Source organism: Micropterus salmoides, unplaced genomic scaffold (assembly GCF_014851395.1).
Source record: "Micropterus salmoides isolate LMB-PRFRI ecotype aquatic unplaced genomic scaffold, ASM1485139v1 Ms_hic_scaffold_19, whole genome shotgun sequence".
Lineage (NCBI taxonomy): Eukaryota > Metazoa > Chordata > Actinopteri > Centrarchiformes > Centrarchidae > Micropterus > Micropterus salmoides.
Window position 1 is genome coordinate 31,458,827 of NW_024041039.1, and position 21,150 is coordinate 31,479,976.

The window sequence follows — 21,150 nt, forward strand, 5'->3', positions numbered from 1 at the left end:
ATTTCTGATTGACTTAACGGCTCTGGCATTTAGTATAACTAAATACAGAGAAAGCTATGAACTTGGTGTAAAACTTCACTCCGTATGCAGGCGCCATGTCCATTAATCGTATATAGTGGGACAACTTTGTGGGCATTATCCCTTAACTTACTTCTCAGTGTGAAAAATACAAGGTGTGGCGTGTGTGTGTGTGTGAACTGGTTGAAATGTGTGAGGCTTGAGAGACCTGAAAGGCAAAGGGCATGTGACAAGCTGAACAGTGAGAGGGCAGTTACAACAGCACTGTGAAGTTATTGGGAAAAATGTTATGAAATAAACGCAGACTTGAATACAGGTCATTCATGTGATTATTTATTTGACAATTATATATTTATCTAACACTGAACACTTGAGAGCTCCACAATTTTCTGCTCCCCTGCAACTGAGCTGCTCCTCTCCCTGCAAACTGCCCCTGTTCACCTCATTACACCAGGCATTCATTCTGCCAGAGTCCCTAAACTCTCAACCGCACAGGCTTCAGTCAGAGCACAGATACTTCTATTAGTGATGCGGGAGGGTCAACTATAGGACCAGCCAGAGATCATAAGGCAAGCATTCACAGAAGATTGCTCTTTTCCCATGTCCACAACCTTATCTTCATTTGACATCAAAATGTATGTCCCATAAATTTGTGTAACTTGTTATGCATTTAAAATGGTTAACATACTCAGTTGAAATATGTTTACTCCTTGAAATATGGACACATTGTAGTGAAATGAATGGCTGGATATTCGAACATGTAAATGATAAAGAATTGTACTTACATTACTGTGGCGTGCAGTCAGCAGGCACCTCAGACGGAGCCAATATAGTGGGTGCTGCTGACGAGCCTCAGCGCCAGCAGACAGCAGAGGCTATGCAGATGGTGTGCTCATACAGAGCTGGAGGAGTGAAAACAGGTCCCTCTACTGAGCATGGCAGCATTTCTGGAGGACATGGATTTGAGGTGTCATGTGAAAGAGAATCTACATTTGCTACGCCTTAATAGCTATATTTCAACTTTGTGGTAAAAGTTGTCCAAGTTTTATGTGAGCGGCTTATTCTGGTTTATTACAACTTGAGCTTGTTCTTGACCCTTGAGACTGCAATTTAACAAAACTATTAACTCGTGGTCCACTTACTTCTTACGTCTGATACTTTCAACTTTTAACACTGCCAAGCAGTCCTGAAACTGCTCAGAAAAATGGACCAGCTATCAAACAAACTTTTGGCTGATTCCCATCAGTAGCGAGATGTGTGAAGACACCACATCATGAGGTCAGAGTGGTTGGAATTAAACCCAGGTTAGTCAAACTTATCTGGAAGAGAAAATGAAGAACTGTGAAATCACTACAGCTGGGCAACCCTTGTAGAACAGGAGTTAAGCGGTCAACCATGAACGGCAACATCCCTGCTTTGTGTCTGGGATGTAGGTACGTTGCAAATCATACCCCATCTCTCTCTCTCACCTATCAAATAGGCATAACAATGGCAACAATTACTTCCCAAACCGTTGTAAATATCCATCACAGTTTACAAAGCCACTTGCCTCAACCTTGACTTACTGAACTTACCACAGTCTTCACAGTATGTTGTAAAACATAACTTATAGCATAACTTGTGATAAAGCATAAATCTCACCTTTGTGTGCCTCGAGAGCTGCAAGGGATTCTTCCTCTTTCTGCACACATAGCAACAGCTATCTAGAGGTATTCATAAAAGTTCCCATGGTTGTGTTTTCACATGGCTGTGGACATCTACAATAAATTGCTACTTTCACCACATGGTGGCACTAGCAGAGAGCTTTCCTTAAAATCCATTCTCTGGTGTTTGGAGTCATGGAGCCTGCCATCAGAAAAGGCCTTTCCACTTTTTTGTGTTAAAGAAGGAAACAAATGGAGTGTGAGCTGTCACACGCACCTCTTTTGTTTACTCTGTACACAAACAGAAGAGCAAAAAAGACACAATGAATTTGTGGTTTCAGTTAAGAGTCATTCTGGAACTTGTCCTAGACAAACAAGTGTCTTGGTAAATTAGTCTGTACAGGCACAGCGGTACCAAACCTGGCAACCTCACTGCACACAGATGTTGTATAACCAACTCTAACCTAACTCTTTCTGTTTGTGTGCAGATAAAACAGGTGATCCAGCATGTTAATAGGTGTATGTATGAGCTTAGGATAAAGCCAGACTAGCAGATTCCCCTGCTTCCAGTCTGCATGGTAAGCGAGGCTAGCCACGTGTTGCCTCCAGTGCTGTACTCACCACAGAGACATGACATCAATGTCACACTTGTAAAGCGCTTGAATAAATGCTGGTGAACTTCACATTTTGGTCCTTTTAGAGTAGAAGTGTAAAGTTGGCAAAGATTAGGGGGACACCAACTTCCACATTCATCATTTGGGGAACATAAGTTTCCTTATTTCAGCAAATTTCATGAAAATCCTGCCAACAGGTGAGACGTTCTGCATGTATCCATTTCTAAAATGTCACATTACTTCAGTGAGAAGGCTCTCAGAAATCACAGACACAAGACTCAATTAACCCCCCGGGACCACAGGTGAATGACCATACCATTAACTTTTATTGTAGATATACTGGGCTACAATTATAAAAAAATCCAAACAAAACAAATTAAAAGGTATTTGTGATCCATAAGGTGCAGACCGCAAACCAATGCAGCACGGTATTACAGTATGAGTGAGGAGTTCGAGTTCGATCCCAATGTCCCTTAAACATTTGCTGCAGGTTGTGATGGCCCATAATTCCTCATACTGATAACAGTTCATCATTCAACCTGTTTAGCTCCACTCTGCTGGTGTTCTGCTGCTCGGTGACCATGTCTTAAAAAAGCCCCCCCCCCCCAACCAAAAAACAGTCTCTGTGCTCTATGCTGGCTTTATGACACCAATATCTTGCTGCTGAAAGAGTCCCCCCCCCACCCCTCCCCACTTTCAATGTTTGTCAAAGGCATGTCAATTCTCTGCTAACACTGATCACACTTTACCATGAAGCTTTAAGGAAAAATCCACCCCGAAACACTGTTGGAAAACATTCTGGTTTTCTTGTTTGGTGGCATATTTCTTTTTCTAATGCCCGTGAATGCGTGGCCACATGGAGATGACATCACATCACATCCAGATACAGTTCCAACAAACAGTGAATCACTGCAGATGTAATTAAGTTTAAGATCAATAGTGGTTGATAGAACATTTTAAACGTCATATACAGAGTAAAACTCATTTAAATGAACAACTATACCAGATAAGTGATTGCATTTAAAGCTAAAGCTTCATGGAGCCCACTGTTTTTAGAGGTTGCTGGCCCAGATCAAGGACAGTCATATGAAGTATCACAATCCTGCATCACCACCACAACTCGAGACAGGAAGAACGTTAAAAGTAAACTCACCGCACATAAGAAACAAAAACATGATTGTGTCTGAACTAGAAAGGTCTCTTATTAGTCAACACACTGGAAGATACAGTAGATTACAGTGTAGAATTAGCAGTAGTATATAGCTTCTGGCCACCAGCAACAATAAACCCTACACCATCTTTGATTTCATATGATTGTATTATTTATTAACAGAAGAGACCTTTCATGCTTCTCCGCCCTACTTCTAAGATCAGGTTGATCTTAGAAGTAAGTGTGGCAGTGGTGGAAAGCAACCACCTACAATTGCAATTTATGCTAATTTAGACTTCTACACCACTACATTTATCTGACATTTACTTTTCATGATAAGATTTTACATGACATACGACAAACTTAAATACAATACTGTAAAGTTCCACATTCAACCAGCGGTTCCTAACCTTTCAGTGTTCAGGTAGATGGTGATGCAGGACCTGTGATACGTATTCAAATCAGGGCCAAGAAGTCCAATAAGTCTAACTAATTTGTAAAAAGGTTATTGAGACTTACAATCAGGGAAAGATACAAGACAGTAGAGTCAGGTCATGAAGAAGAATTCAAGAATATGGCATCTGCAAATCTACCTCACGCAGGCTCTTCTCAACAACGGTCTGCAAGAAAAGACCACAAGTCAATGAAGCCAACAAGACATGCCTGTGGACACTGAAGAAGCTACAGGCCTTCATGGCTTTGGTTTCAGTCAAGATGAAACCAAAACTGGCCTTTTGGCCATCATATTACCCCATGCAATTTTACAGAGCTCGAGTAGTAACCAGAGCAGTCAGACAAACGACTACAAACTGCAGCGTTTACATTTGGATCCACATAGATTTCAGACTGAAGCCGAGGTTCCTCTGCTATACTGACCTGAGGGAGGTCAATCAAAGTCAAAGTTACATCCACAGTGATTCAAAGTTGTCCAAGCAGCATTAATACCTCTTACAGGCAGGCAAAGTTAAGCCATCTAAACACAGAATCAAAGAGGAAGGGCTGCATTCTAGAGGTGCCATTTTTTTGTCAAACACAAAGTAAAACTGAGGCGGCAGATAGACAGTTCTTCACCATCTTCAGGTGCGTTCCGTTTCACGAGCCTCCAAAAGTGGCTGGTAGGCTGAACCTGTCCACTACATAACTGAGTGCACAATGGCTTTTGGGATACTTCAGATGACAAAGGATAGTTGGGTGCTGAACTATAAATCTTGGCTGCAGTTGGAAATCCTTTTTACAGCCTTGGTTACCTGTTGTATGCCCAATTCCAATCAAAAGAAACACATTAGGACTGTCGCAAAGGGAAAATGTTCCACAAATTTAAAATTTAATTTGTTTGTTTGACAAACTCTACTGGAGTACAAGGCACAGCCTGCTGCACTTACACAGAATTCACAAACTGGTGTATGAGTAGACTACGCCTGTTAAAGACAAGTGTGAACACTGCTACAACAAGCGACGACACATCATTATGATCTATGATTTACCCAAAAGCACAAGAACAGGTTTGAGTGGATTTTTCCTTTAAGTTCCCAATTAAAGGGTTAGGGGAGGTTTGTCTTGTACTCCAAACCAACACAGCACAGGAGCAGAAAAGAGGCTGGGAGCATCGCCTGGATGACGTGTCCATATCAAAGTAGTCAGAAGAGAATTAAACCAAGAGTGTGAGTTCATCATTCAAGCCATGACTGGACGTGGTAGTTCGACTCACAGTTCATTTCCAAACAACCGTTTAAGGCAGGACGTCAGTGTAGAATGACGTCCAGATGTTTGAGCCCCAAATTGTGGATTCTTTTTACAGTGTATTGTCAAATGATGACGGGCAGGCACAGTTAGCCTCCCCTCCCATAGCCCCTTATTCTCCTTTTAGTAATACCAGCAATTGAAACAGCAGCAAAGCCTGAACCACAAGTTAGTCCTCTTGACAATACGGCAACATATATACAATTCTTTTTTCCCCTCCATCTTTCACTCCCTTTCACACTGACATGAGGTAAAGTATGGCGCCCAAGTGCAATGCTCAATTGTGCTACATGTACAAAAAGAAAAGAAAAACAAATCTGCCAGTATGAGAAAATGTAGTCCACCCCGAATAACACAGGACCACCTCAACTCCAGCACTCCCACACACACCTTCCTCCTCCTCAAAAACAAAAACTAACATACAGGGTTGTTGGATTTTGATGCCACTTGTGGCTGACAAGATTTTTGTGAATCTTATTTTTTTCTCAGTCACAGACCAAAGTAGAGTGGGCGTGGCACCGTAAGAGGAATTTCACATTCTTTTTTTCACTATCACTCCCCCCCGTCCCTCCTGGACACTTACAGATAATCAGTGTGTTGAGCCAGAGGACCGGTCTAAATGGCAGTGTGCGCGTGCACTACAGACTGAGGTGTTGGAAGGTGTGTGACTGGAGGGTCAGATACACTCCAAATCTCAAGTCTGACAATCTCTAACAGGGAAATGAAAACGCACAGGCCAGATTTAAGGGCTTACCTAGACAGACCAGAGGTTCAGACAGCTGCTTGAGAAATAATGACAGACTGCACTCTTTAACAGAGACAGATTGTAGAAAGCTGTCATGCTGTAACTGAATTTTGAACATGAGAACTGAAGGATTTCACAAAGTCATACTTTAGTTTTCACATTGTGATCTGTGGGACCCAAAACATGAGTATGTAAGTATGGCACCCAACAAGAGATCTGAGGGAAGTCCAGCTGCTGGCAGGAGACACAAATAAAGACCAGTCCCAGCAGAGTGGATTTAAATGTATGCTTTTCTGTTAGATGAACTTAACTCAACACATTCAAAATGAACACGATGAACTTCACATGTAGTTCTGTTGCTTCTGAGCTGTGAGGCACAGTGAGGGATCTACAGCTCAAATGAACAAAGACTAAATCCACAGATGACAAGACGTTTTCAGTGGTTAGATCAAGTTTTGTTCTCATTTCATTCTTGACTAGAGGATTTTTGGACCGAGCTGAACACTGAAACCTGACCCTAAGTGGGACTCGGGTTAAACTTTCCTGTCTACAGTGGTTTCAGATTGCTACAGGTCTCTCTCTTCGTCCTGGAAGCAACAGGACCCGTGGCCAGTCTCTTGTCAGATCATCGCAATGACTTTGTTTTGCCTGTTATTTTAAGAGTGCTGCGTTTTGAGCAGTATCCATATTTGACCATGGTGGCTGCCGGAGTTAGCCAGTCCCAGCGAATTTCACTATATGCCTTTAAAGATTTTCTTCCTTCTCTGCTCCCACGGAAATCTTAAGCCTGCAGTAATGCTGGAGTCAGCTGGCCAATGGATGTTTTGATGAACCAGATAACTGTAATTTAATCAAATGTTTTGGGGGTAGATAAGGTGCCTGCTTCAAACAAAGTGAAGGGACATTAAGCCTTTCTGGGGGCCTAGGGCAAACATTAACATTGGGCCCCAAATGACCTCACGTCTCTCCATTTGGCCCTTGTTTTTGTTAGTCAACATTCAGTTTGTCGCAACTTCATTAAACAGAGATTTATTTAGAAGCACAATCTAACCTGAAAGGCCTGAGTAACGATGCAGGCGTCTCGGTCATTTAGTTTCTATCGTGCTTTATTGGTGTATTACAAACTAAATTAGCAATTGAACTAATTACCGCTCAATATTTTGGGAGCTCAGCTGATGTTGGGTCTGTTCTACTATACTGTAGGGTAGATTTACAAACTGCAGATCTGCAGTCTGTTTCAAATCTTCAGATAATATGTGATTTACTTAAAAAGCAAAAACAAAATCACATTAAATTTTAAGTGCATATACAAACTCAAATTTGGATGAATTCATTTAATAACATCCCCTCTGTGTTTGAATTTAAATCCAGCCCATGCTGTAGCTGATCTCCCACAGAGAAGGCACTGAGTTTCACTTGCCTCCATTCAAGACATGAGACACAAATTACAGTAAGGGAATGCTGGCTCGTGTGTTGTATACTGTCTATGTGATGTAGACAGTGAAAACACTTGAGTATGTGTCACTGCCAGAGTTACTGAACTGAATTGCAGCCTTGTCCAGAAATGAACACTGAGTGCACCGTCCTGAGGTAGAAGCACCTGTGGGTGAGATTCCATGACTGTGAATCCAATTTCAGATAGCTAACACAGTTTCACAACCACACGGGTATGTATTTTCACATATGCCTATGTTTTGGAGTAAATTTAAGAGTGCAGTCTGATTAGCTCTACAAGCATTTACCCATCTGACCAATCAATCACGTGTTTGTTTTTTATCCAGAATTCAAAAACAGATTCTCAACTGATAAAATTAATATCTAATGAATGAGGAAAAAACAAAACAGTTAGGCTTATGTGCAGAGAATACACTTCCTGAACCCCACAAATCATCAAGTGTAAACCTCAAGCCTGGGAGGGGGAAGAGATGACAATGCAGCTCTCCTACAGCTTGATGGCTGACAAACCGTCCCCACCCCCTCCCCCCCCAAAAAGTCAAATAAAGAGGTATTATAGTTACAGTGCAAAAAAGATGAGAAATTCAAGCTTAATACAAAAACATAGCACCAAACAAAAAAGAAAAACAAAATATAGACAAGAAAATGCATGCAATTAACTGAGGTATTCAAGTGAAAAAGGGCTTACTGATGAGGAAAAAAAAGACATTTAGCAAGAAGCAAAATTTCTCAGAACAGAAACCACACACAAAAAAAGGCTGGTATCCTTATCCCTAGGAATCAACTTCAACCTCATAGCATCACATCTGTTATAGCTTTGGTAGGTACGGGATGTGAGGAACACTAGTGTGTTGAAATGAATTGGCCTTTTTCGCAAAGACTGTATTTGAAAAGATTCTGTGTGTCTTACATGAGTATCCAATTTGTACAAAAGTCTGCAGCATATTGAACGTGATATGTCTTTCTCTTCTTATATCAAAACTGGATGATTTGCTCTGTGGAAAGACATTTAGTACGTGAGAATGACTAATTCAATTCCATCCATTCTTGGTATTAAAACATGTTAAACCAAATCATCAAGATAATGCCATAAACATCTAATCTTGCTCTCACACACTCTAGATATATCCATCAATTTTGAACATTTATAGAAGCCATCCAGTTGTCATGGTTTTTACATAAGCTACAAGAACATGCAACCTCAAGTGCGGTTAAAAACTAGTTTAAATTACAGTAACTGGGAATGTTGAAATTCCTATCCATTTAGCAGGATATGAGGGTGAGCCTTAACGTTTAAGGCCAAGAATATCATTCATGTCTTTTATTATTTTTATATATATTTATATAGTTTGCTACGTATATGATTTTGGTGTCAATGTGACCACACAATTCTCAAAGTAACAGACCCTAATGGAATAAGTGCAAAAATGATTAAGAATACCATTTCAAGACAGATTTCAGACAGAAGTGCCACCAGGCGTTTTGCTCCAGTGGTATCTGTTAGCCATGTCTGTCATTAGCGTTTAAAAAAAAAAACGCTATAAAACTGACTGGCACTAGTGCACAGGCTGAGGAGTTTAGAGTTTTTTTTCCTTCCTACATACTTTGATTTACACCTTTGATTGAGCTATGTACAATCTAATACTACACAATAAGCATAAGCCTCATCTCACTGACACAGAGGTTAACCAAAGAAACACAAATCAAAAACAGTGAGGAATAGACACTGCGACCTGACCTTTTTTAAAACACTTTGCTAAACGTTAATAAAGCACTCATGTGATTACACAAAGCAGAGAAGGGAAAGTAAAGATTGTGTTTGCGCAAAAAAAGGAAAAGAAATAAGGTAAAAGATCCGATGTGAAATCTGCTGTGAGATCAGTCTGTTTATTTTGTTGCGTCTCCACACAGTGTTCCCTGGCTGCCTTGGTGGTGCCATTGCAGGCTGAAGATACAGGGCTAGCATCGCATCTTGTTGGGGAGCAGACTTTGCCTTTTCTCCGTTAGCGTCTATAGCTTAGGTGCTAATGCTGAGCTCAGTTGTTTTGGACCTGAGGTTGATTGGCTTTGAGGCTGCGCAGAGCTCGTCGCGCCGCTGCCGACTTGGCGATCCGGTAGCTGCGGCCAACTCCTTTAAACTTGCCCTTACCGACGACCTCCACCGTCACCCGGACTTTCCCGTCATATGTTCTCTCTGCAGGGCTGTACACAGGAAAGGTAAAAGGATCTCAGACCGTAGATACCATACATTTCCCCTGTTCCCCATATAATGCACACTTCCTCCACATTCACCAGTCAAATGTTTTGATTATTATTGAGAGATGATTATTTATGACAATTGTTATTTCAGAAATCGTCAGAAAACTGTTTCAACATTCAAACTGTACAGTTGAATTACTTTTTTTTAAATCAGTGCATGACTTGACATGAAACAGGACCATCTTTTCTGCATAAACACAATGAAATAGGACTTGACACGATTGCCTGTGCAGCCCTATAAGCGAAGCAATTCATAACATCACACTAACTAAATGCACAATAACAATTATTTGTTCACACCAGTTAGGCTCTGCTAACATTGCTACAATGAATATTGTCCAAGTTCTTCTGATAAATGTAATGCATAATTGTTGATCTCCTACCTGAACTTGGCAGTTTCTGGCTCCATCTCGAGCAGCTCCCTCACAGGAGAGCGTGGCACATTGGCAGAGAATTTCTCTGTAAGAAGTGAGAGGATGGCGAGTTATGAGGTAAACAAAGTGATATAAACATCCTCAGACCTTTAATTCTTCAAAAATATCAACACGCACAATCCTCAAGGTTTGTGGTCACTCAAGTTCCCTGCATTAATTGCATTAATTAAAGAATCATGATGGAAAAATATATAAAGAAATAAATAACCTTTCACTCTCTCTTACCTATAAGCGGCCTCATCATTGGATAATACACTTGCCACACCGTCTCCAATGACATCCTGCTGTCCATGTAAATTGCTCCAGCTAGTGACTCAAAGATGTCCCCCATGGCCTTAGGGACCTCGATGTCCTCCTCCTTTTCCTCGTCTTCTTCAGAGCGTCGCAGCTGGTCGCAAAACACATAAAGCTGTCAGCTGATGCCATAATAATGGTGTGTTCCAGTTCTACTGGGAATTTCCAATTGGAAATTTCAACAGGAACGCCCCCTTAAGTCGGATTTCTAACACGGAAAGTCGAGAGAATCTCTCTACCCCTGACTTGGTGATCCAAGATGACTGCTCCGTGTTTCATCAGTTAATAAAAGCTGTAGTTTATGCTGTTTATTAGCACTTCTGTGTACTTGTGTCTCCTTTAAATGTTCGTCGACAAAGTGCTGTCCAACTGCTGTCTGTGGATGTGTTGCTACTGTGTACTTTAGTATGCATAAATACTGCATAATGCATCGTCATCAACCGGCATTGGTAACAATGGCAGTAAAAAGTAGTGTTATGATCAACAGTGAAACCATCAAAGCAAGCTGTCAAAAATCAGTTCATAGTACATTTTATGTAAAAAAAAAAAAAAACACCCGACCCTTTCTTTACTCTCCCATGTTTTGGTCATCTCAGCTGGCATTGCTGCATTTGCAAGTGAAAATTAGTGTGTTGTTGGTTAGTGTTGCCAATGTGAAAAATGATTTCAATGCAAGCTACCTACTGCCCCCGTGTTCCTGCTCAACACCCCCTGCTACAATTATTATTATTATTATTGATAATAATAATAATATCACACTGCACTACTATTTTCAGGTCTGTGTGAATGTGCTAATGTGTGTTCTCCTTCTCCTGCTCTCTCTCAATTCAGTGGGTTTTATTGGCATGGGAAAAGATCTTTACATTGCCAAAGATCTGACCACCCGAGCACATCTGGTACCAATCTGAATCAAAACATGATCATGCACTGAATCAATCTGGAGTTGAATAGTTAGTATCATGAACACCAACGCACAAATTTGTCCAAGACTAATGCATTCAAGTTAACTGTGATAAGTTAGTCTCTCTGTGCTCTTTACACAACCCTGTCATCTGAGACAATCTTCCTTCAAATAAGTTATTATTACAAACAAGGAACCATCCTAAACAATGGTAGTTGCTAAGCAACTGGCTGTGGCCAAGCAAAAATGTTGATCACATCCCACACCCCCCATATTTCACAGATTTCCACCCATTTCCATGCCCCGTTCTGTGACTCTCTGTTGCCACTACTGCTGAAGCCTCACTAAGATAGCAGTCCAGCTCTGAACCACCACCTGGGCCACAGTGAGGATGGAAACTCAAAAGGGGGCTGGTCTGGAATCCATGTGACTGTTTCCTCTGTTTGTCGGCCAGTTATGCAATCACTGTATCAATTTAACTGTGTAGGTCAGTGTGAGTCTGGGTTTAAGTGCAATGTTTAAATATCAGCCTAACAGCCTAACAGTCTGGTAATGTTCTGACACTACATGCTACATTAGCAGCCTCATCATGTTATTGTTACTCTTATTTTATCATTAGTGAGGAGTGGAATGGTACCATATTACTTCAGCACATGTCTTTATTTCTTTCAGCTGTTTTTCCCTCCAATATGCTTGGTTATGTGCCTGTTCCCCCTAAGACATAGAAGTAACTCTTCAAGCACAATGAGGGGAGATCTGGTGCCAAGATAGCCATTTCTGAGGTAACTGCATTTTCTCTTCAGTGCTGAAATATGAAACAGATTCATAGAAGCATACAGGCCTGTTTTTCAGGCAGACGTTTTGAATTCTGACTGTTAAAAACTACAAAAGCAAAGATTGGGTTTCTTCCTACAGGGCATTGTTGTTCAGTACTGACGCAAACAGGACTCACCTCGGAGTCCATGCCTTGCATCTCGTTCTTCTCCAACTGAAACTGCACAAAGTCGTCAATGACGTGGAAAAGCTCAGGTGAGATGGCCTTGAAGTACTTGTGGTAGTCATACTTGACGGCCAGAGAGGCAAAGATGGTGTTGTTGACGAGTGCTGAGCGCAGGTCGGTCAGCACGCCTGGAGAGTGCTGCCGGGGGTCTTCATAAAGGTGCTTCGTTATGAGGTAGTCTAGAATTGCATCACCAAGGAACTCCAGCCGCTGGTAACAATCTGAAGGGAAAGGAAACAAACAGCTAGGTTTGTGGGTAGGTGCAATCAACATTTGCAGAGCACATTCATGCAGCACTAACTAACAATGGATCAAATGACTGCACAGAGGAAATGTAATCTGAGAGGGGTCACTTGCAGTGACGAACCCTACCAGACTTATCACCAACTCTTCAGTTCCCCTCAGCTTGACAGGGCTTTTTTTCCTCCTTTCTTTAATGTAGCCAGGATATTCTGCTGCCTGCCTGCTTTCCAGCCGCAGCAGGCAGCCGTTTCCAATGAAAAAGCTCTGATAAACCCACTGTTCAGAACATGCCCAGCACCACACAGGAGACTGACACAGTTAGTGTCCAGCTCAGGAACATGACAGCTAAAGAGTCTTTTTTTTGAGTTGTGGAGGATGACCCACGGTTAAAAAGGAGTGACTGCTGGACTTACATCCATTAGGATTTGGGTGCACCAGATATTCATAAATCCACTTACAAGCTGTGTGTGTCCTTTCTAAGTTCTCAGTAACTTCTAGCAAGTTTCAAATGAGTGCTTTACTAACAGTTTGAGGAGGCCAAAGCCTTTTAATTTCCTTCAGAAATTCAGGTATGTTTATTTCTATCTGTATACATTGAGAAAAGTCTGTGTTTCAGAATCGAAGGTATTCATGCCAACCTAAAAAATATTTTTGTTTATTTAGTCTATATTTTGTAGTTTGAGGTATATATTGTGTTATTTTTAAGTGTTATTGATAATATCCCCAAGTTTCAGTCAGGTCAGCTGTGTCCACCATATCAATACCACTTTTACTCTTAGGGCCAAGCATGTCATACATCAGCAAGCTGCCACCTGGCAGTCAGTCAGTGTAAATCTAATATCTATGTGAGAACAAGTTTCTGTGAGACAACCAGTTTTAAAACAAGTTATACTCAGGATAAGTCTGAACTTCTAAATATTGGATGCAGCCGGCTACACGTGGCTCCAATTGTTCTCTTGAATATGTTAACAGGCACGGTTTGCTAATGTGCTCACCTTAATAACTATTTTATGAAGCAAAAATATATCAGTGGTGTGTTTATAGTGTGTTCTGCTGCCCCCCACAGTGGCCAAAAATAGCACATTAAATTGGATTCGCATTACTATGGAGACACCAGAGCTGAGCAGCGTTTAAGGTTGGGAAGACGGTGAAATTACAAGCGAAAGAAAACGGATAAGTGGATAACCTACGTTTATATTTACTCATTTAGCTGACGCTTTTATCCAAAGCACCTTACATTGCTGTATATGTCAGAGGTCACATGCCTCTGGAGCGTCTTGCTCAGGGAAACACTGTGTCGCTGTGGGATCGTAAACAACAACTAGGTTTCCATCCAAATGCAGCAAAAAAGTTAACCGAATTTCAAGACAATCGACAAAAGAATTTTCAAAAAGTTTCCATCCACTACGGTTATGCCAATATTATTATGGATTCCTTGTGGTGGATAGGACCCACCTAATGATAACACTCTCCTGATGCTGCAGGCAGTGGTCCTCAAACCTTTTTTGTCACGCCCCCCATCAGAAGCCAAATAAACATTCATGACTTCCCCACTCCAGCAAAAGTGGATTTAATCTCTATCCATCATTAACAGGTGGACACACCCCCCAGTTTGAGAACCAGTCTTGTAAGGTGAATTCTGACCTGTAATGGTGTTGTAATGGTAGGAAGCGTGGGTGAAGGCTTGCAGGAGGTAAGCCTTGTTCTGAAAGGTGTAGTTGATCTTTTTTTCAAAGTTCTCGAAGCCGGATATGAGGTGGTTGAGAGTTCGCTCAGCGTCTGGATGGTCCAGCATGCAGCGGGGTGGGATCTTCAGCCAGCCATAGCACAAGCCTACGGCTACGATCTGACAGCTCTGCAATGTTGTTCCTTTCGGGGTCCCTCTCTCCAATGGTAACACCTGTTGTCATCAAAAAAAACTTCTTAATACCTCTGTAAGCCCCCGCTGATAGTTTTGATAAACATTGTTTTGGCACCCTACGTGGTATGGCTCCAGAATACATGTATATCTGTAAAACCTGGGCTTTGCTGTCCAGGCCTCAGCCGTGAAACACTCTGCCCAAAAGATGTCAAGCAGGCGAAGTCAGCATATTGCTCATACTTTAATATCAAGCCTCCACAGGCAGACCGAGCGTTGCTGTGGGAGCAAATGACCATATATGGAACACCGGCTCCATCTGGCTCGGTATTACATAGAACAGAGCCATTGGTAGAAAAAGCAGTTCAAAACAGAGGAAATCTGAGGTTTTTGCTCACAGGGATTTCTTTTAAATACTTTTACCTAATTATTGCCACTATTCCAAAAATCCCACAGTAAACTACTATTACTGCTGAAATATAGTAAAAATACTTTACGCTATGACTGACTTTGATTTACTCAAACCTAACATCACAGTAAAAATGCAGGTTGGTTGGTAAAAGTTAATTAGTTTAAAGGCAGCACAATATCAGTGTCTATTTAGCCTGTTTTTCATTGCTGGTACCAGCTCAACTCGCCTTGACTTTGGCCCAAGGTCCTCCGTACCCAGAGATAGCACACCTCAATGTAGCTGGTCGTCATAGCAACGCCACACACAACTGCCAAGACGTAATGTTCAACACGACACACGCACCAGCTGTCTCTTGGTTTAAGTTAAAACGTTTCCACATTACTCAGGATGTAAAGACAGAATAGCGGTATGAAACTCTTACAGCTGTGTTTTCCTCTGCTGTTGTTGCTGGAGTCTCTGCTGCGCTGGCTGCAGTGGTCTGTGTGACTGTGGGGCCAGAGGGGGCTCTGGGAGGTGACTGCCCGGCCGGCCGGCTCGTTAGCTTCCCCGAGGGCACTTGCGGAACTTTCAAGCACATTTTTGATCCGCCATCAATTTTTGTAAAACTGCCAATATTCATCTACACAGTTGATTTCTCATCTCAAAACTTCTCAGAGGTGGATATCGTGATGACATATCACATGATTTTAAGATCTAAAACTTTCTGTTGCTATCCTGCCTGGCACGCGCAACCATGATGCAGTGAACAGTGACCATCGTCTCTGACCAATCAGTAGTCTGCTGTGTTTTCACGCCACATTCTAGTATCGCCTCAGCTCGACTCAGCTTGCTTGGAACCTTGATGGAGGCGACAAAAAAAGGACCAGGTACAGGTACAATTTTCCCCGAGGGAAACAAAAAAAGGCGAATAGAGTCAAGGTGAGCTGAGCTGGTACCATGTGGAGGGAAAGAGGCATTAAGGTTATAGAAATCCTTTTTTTAAAGATATTTTTAAGCAATTTTGCTTTTATTTGACAGCCAGTAGAGAGATGGTAAATAAAACTTGTAAGGCATCTTTCTAGCTCACAGCTCACCTTGAGGCCCAGTGAACAAAGGAACATCTGAGCGGCTCTCTCTCCGCAGCTCGTCAGGTAGCAGCCCAGCAGAGCCTCCACACAGTCTGCAATGCTCTTGTCAGCAATGCACTGCTCTGTGTGCAGGTCATAGGAGATGGACTGCTTGCCGAGCTCAACGCCGCAGTTCTCTTCAGACGGATTCCAAAAACCCACCACAAAGTCGTCCTCCTCTCCAGCCTTGCTGGGATCCAAGTAGCACATGGCATCCCACGAGCTGTAGTCAAACTCCTCGGCAGAGGGCCCGCTGGGTGCCGGCTCTGAGGCGTAGTGGACAGTGGTGGGATGGAGGGGCTTCTTGGGGGCCTTCCACTCATACGGAGACTCCATGGTGGAGGCGGAGCCCGAGGCTGGGGTGAGAGAGGGAGGGAAGCCACTCAGAGAGATCTTCTTACCAAAAGCACCAGATCCCAACAACATGTTGTCAATGAATTTGATGTGCTCCTTGTAATACTCCAGATCGTCCTCCATGTTGACTTCATCCTTTGGCTCATCCTTCAGCATCAGCTCAGCATCCTCGTCCACCTCCTCACACTCTTCATCGTCCTCATCGTAGTCATTTCCAGACTGCCCATTGGCCAGAGGCTCCTCTTTGGCCTGGATGATGGACACAAACAGGAAGGAAACGAGAATTCAAGTTAAGAATTTTCTCTGGGGAGTATCGGACAGACTGCATTAGTCAGTGCTTTTGTCTTTTGGAGGGAAGGGGAGCTGATCCTATAATACAGTTTGTATGCATTAACAGGCACGTGCACACATAGACATCAAAAGGGGCTTCAGCACCTGTCCTTTTTCTTCCTCAAGAGAAAGTGCCCTTTTTTCTGGGATGCTTTTTTAAATAAAAGAATATACAGTATATTTATTCCTGTTTGCAACAGATTCCCTGTCAAACAAATCTATTTACTGGGGGAAAAAATCTAAATAGGCTATCAGGTCAGAAGATGAGACTTTGGAGTTCTGATGCCCTCCCGCTCCCTCCCTCTCTCTCAATTCAAATTAGATTTATTGGCATGAATGTAACAACATTTCCAAAGCATCATATATACACACACACACACACAACATATATACCCACTCTCTCCCTCCCTCCCTCTCTCTTTTTCTCTCTCCCACTCTCTCTCTCTCTCTCTCTCTCTCAATTCAAATTAGCTTTATTGGCATGAATGTAATAACAACATTTCCAAAGCATCATATATACCCACTCTCTCTCCCTCCCTCTTTCTCCCTCCCTCTCCCTCCCTCCCTCTCTCTCCCTCCCTCCCTCCCTCCCTCTCCTCCCTCCCTCCCCCCTCTCTCCTCCCTCCCTCTCTCCCTCTCTCCCTCCCTCCCTCTCTCCCCTCTCTCCTCCTCCCTCTCTCTCCCTCTCCCTCTCCCTCTCTCCCTCCCTCTCCCTCCCTCCTGCCCAACCAGAGCAGCTCACAGACAGACAGCAGCCCCTCCAGCTTCTCTCCCAGCACTGTTTTTCTTGGCTTGTGTGGAGGTGAGTGGTGATGAACAAAAGACTAAACTACCAGTGCCTCCAGTTTACCGCTAATTAAACAGAAGACATTGACATTTCAGACATTTGACAAGTCCCTGCAGGTGAATGGGATAAAGAAAATAACTAAAGCATATCACCACAGAACTTCCCCAGTTGACTTCCATCAAGAGTATTTTCCTCTGAAATGTGCTGTGTAAATATGCAGATTAGCTTGTTTTGGTTAATACAGAATAAATCTGCAGATGCAAACAGACAGAGGGTATTAGGCTTAAAACCAACACCATCTAAAGGCGTATTCTTGAAGTTTTATTTCCATTAGAGTAAAAGAAGACCTGGAAGCAAAATAGACCAAAGTCTCAAAATTGACCACTCCATGAAAAAAGTGCCTTAAAGAGTAACTTGATAGTTTTGATGGTCGGCTCCTCATCTGATAACTCTCCATTCTGTTGGTTTGTCGTATGCTGATAGATCCTTATATAATACAGACAGCCCTCCCTCAAATGTGCAACTAAGTCCATGCCACCATCAGTAATTGTGTGTGTGTGTGTGTGTGTGCGCATGGTAAATGTAATATAATAGCAACAATAATAAAGTATTTGATCAATACATTAATGTATTCAGGCAATTCAGTATCCTGTTGCTTGGCTGTGTGAAGCTGAAGGTTGTCTTTACTCATTTGGCATCTTGCTTGTGAAACAAAGTGTAAAAGTATTTAAATAACATTTATTTGAATTATGCCTGCAGCCCAACGCCACAGTTTAGTGTGAAGATTTATGTGAAGTATTATGTATTCCAATAACCCCAAAAGAATTGAAACAATTTATTGCCTTGTGAAAAATAAACAAATTATTAATGAAACTATACACTTGAAACTAGTAGCATAGAAAACATGCACATTGTGGCATAGTTTGCGTTTCTGTCGCCTGCTCCTGTGATAAACCTAGTGAAAACTAAAGAAGACTGTGGTCTCTGTGTGAACTGATTATTTTGTAGAAAAGTTGTTGAGTTAATATATTTATTTTAAAAAAATTCCCTTTTTTTCACTTGAGCCCCTGCCCACCAAAATGTCTGTACACGTACCTCTGCATTAATATTTTTCTCGTGCTGTTATCTTATGTCAAGTGAACATCAACAAATGATTTTATTATACAATATGTCCAGGGAGAGGGTGGATAAGTTTTTCCTTTAATGGGCAGTGTTCATAGAAACTAATTCGACCTCCTACAGGGAGAGAAAGATGGCAGAAAGCAGGCCAGGAAAGGCACACAAGTGTTCAAAAGTGCAACTGCATTCTTCCACGAGCTGCTTTTGCAGCAAGTCTCGCATTCTGTGCTTTCAGGCCAGACCAAGGCTGAAACCTGGTCATGGATGAGGTAATTACAGCTCACACCTGCAGCCCAGCCCTCATGTCCAGTCTGTTCCCCCACCCTTTTGTATGGTCTTCCACTCCTGTTGTTTGTAGTGCTAGATCCTGGCCTTGCGGTCACAACTGCTGCTCACAAACCTCAGTTCACACGTCATCATAGTGGTCGAAATATAAAATATTCAGCACTCTGTGCGTGAAGTAATTAGCTACTCTTAGTCATATCTTTGTTTTACTGTGATCTTCCACATTATTGATGCACTGCCTAACGGTGTGTGTAATAACTGAATTAACCACGACAGTATTACACGTATTTTTCTTCAATACACCTTACCTACGATTATGAGAAATACATTATTTACGGCTTCTATTTTCGATTCGACTCCTCGATGCATCAGGATGCATCGCCTCAAGGGTGGGAATTTCTAAGTACCTCATTACGATTATTAGGGCTACGATGTGATTGTAAAACAAATTCAATAAAGATGTATTTTTCTCACTGTGTGACTACTTGGTACTTTTAAAGCAAAGTATTTGTGACAGAGAGAGAGACAGAGGGTAATGATGGTATAATATATATAATTTATAATGGTAAAGGGTAATAAATTGGCAATGTTGTTATTACATTCATGCCAATAAAGCTAATTTGAATTGAATTGAGAGGGGAGGGAGGCAGCCTGCACAACATACACACAGAGGTACAGACAGTAAAGGTCATTATTACAGCGTTATTACTGACCTCTGCTGTTGCTATTTTTATTTCTGAGGCTGCTGTTATTAGTATAGAGTCAGATAGGTGTTGAACTACGCACTTTAATGCTCCAGCCAAACCGCGTTCACTCCACCTTAATATATCTGTTCCTTTTTTTGTCTCCTATAGTGTGGTAATATGTTTGTGTCTTGTCCTGTAAGTTGATTATTGTAATCTTGTATTGAGCACCGTGGGCCTTGAGAAACAGCATTTCGTTCATTTGTGAACTCGATATGTGGATGAATGACAAGAAATCAACTTTACAGCAGCCAAATAACGTCCTGCTCAGCCTCCACACCGCAGTCTGAAGAGATGTTACTGCCTTTGAAGTAGTTGGAAAACAAAAGACAGACTTTAATAAACGGACACGCTGTGACCTACACTGTACATTTACAGCCAGACTGAAACGTAGCGCTCCTGTTTTCCTCTTTTTCACCGTCACCTACTGCCGCCTGTCACGTAGCCGTCATTTGAAGAATGAGCAGAGGACGCTCGCTAAGCGCTACCGTGTTGCACACTGTGCGGGTGAAAATCATTAACGTGAGTTGCGCATTGACTTTATTGATCATGTGAAATTTTAGTAGCAGCAGTCACTCAATCAATAGCTGCCTGTCTGTGCTAAACAGGGAGGACCACACGTCTCCGTTGTGTGCACCACACAGACAGTCTGGAGCTGCACTTCTGCATTTCCGAGTTCCGTCAACATTAAGTTATCAATTAAGCTCTAGATAATCGATTATTGACATTTGTGAATCGATTCATAATCATCCAAGTCCGCATCGCAATGCATCTAAAAATCTATTTTTTTCCCAAACCCACTACACTGACAGCAACCCCCAAACGGTCAATACTCAAACTCAAAGGTCCTACTGGTCTACAGCTACCACTAGGTGGAGACATTGCATGCCAAGAAAGGGCAGTACAACACTGTCACTGAACAGTCATCAATATAATGTGATGTACATATTAGATTTATGTGATACACAGCAAGTTGTATTTTCAACTCCGTTTTAAAAATGTCAGTTAATTATGTAGTGTATTTCAATTTATCACAATATGTATCACATTGCAATTTATTGTGATACAAACGTACCATGACCCTTGTATCAATGTATATGTACTGTATCATGAGGTTCTTGCTAATACCTAGCCCTGATAGAAAGCATCCTGACTGGAAACATCACTAACTGGCATGGGATGCACAGTAGGGTAAGGTCTACAAAATTTCCATCGGACAATGTCTACATTGAAACATTGGGATGGACGATGACAACGGGGGCGTGCGCGGGCACACGTGAGGGAGTAGTGACCGTCTTACGTGCATGTGTTCACTCGCACAGACTTCACTCAGTTAAAAAGTTAGCCTCCTAACAGACAGCCTCCTATGACGTTACAAGTCGTGGTGGATGTTTTACAAGCACAGACCAGGTAAAGCAGCACTGAACACAGGGTGCAGCGGGTGATTAAAACTGCTCAGAAGATCATTGGTATCCCCGGCTCCCCCTGTTTGCATGTCAAAGTGTCCTTGGGATACTGAACCCCGAATTGCCCCTGGCGGCTGTTCCGCCAGTGTATGAATGTTAGTTTCCGTTTGAGCACTTAGGCTCAGTGTATGAATGTGTTTGACTGGTGAATGCAGATTTAGTGTAAAAGCGCTTTGAGTGGTCGAAAAGACTAG

The 21,150-nt window shown here is 42.1% G+C and overlaps 1 protein-coding gene across 1 annotated transcript in view; it reads right to left on the reverse strand.

Moving 5' to 3' along the window:
- Positions 1–2,578: 2,578 nt before the first annotated feature.
- Positions 2,579–21,150, reverse strand: part of dicer1 (dicer 1, ribonuclease type III) — a 59,797-nt gene continuing 41,225 nt past the window's right edge. The window contains exons 25-30 of the mRNA XM_038728014.1: positions 15,840–16,475; positions 14,141–14,396; positions 12,206–12,474; positions 10,284–10,446; positions 10,008–10,083; positions 2,579–9,567 (exon numbers count right to left, since the gene is read on the reverse strand). Of these exons, the coding sequence (XP_038583942.1) occupies positions 9,402–9,567; positions 10,008–10,083; positions 10,284–10,446; positions 12,206–12,474; positions 14,141–14,396; positions 15,840–16,475 (1,566 nt within the window). The 3' untranslated portion in view covers positions 2,579–9,401. The remainder of the gene's footprint in view (positions 9,568–10,007; positions 10,084–10,283; positions 10,447–12,205; positions 12,475–14,140; positions 14,397–15,839; positions 16,476–21,150) is intronic.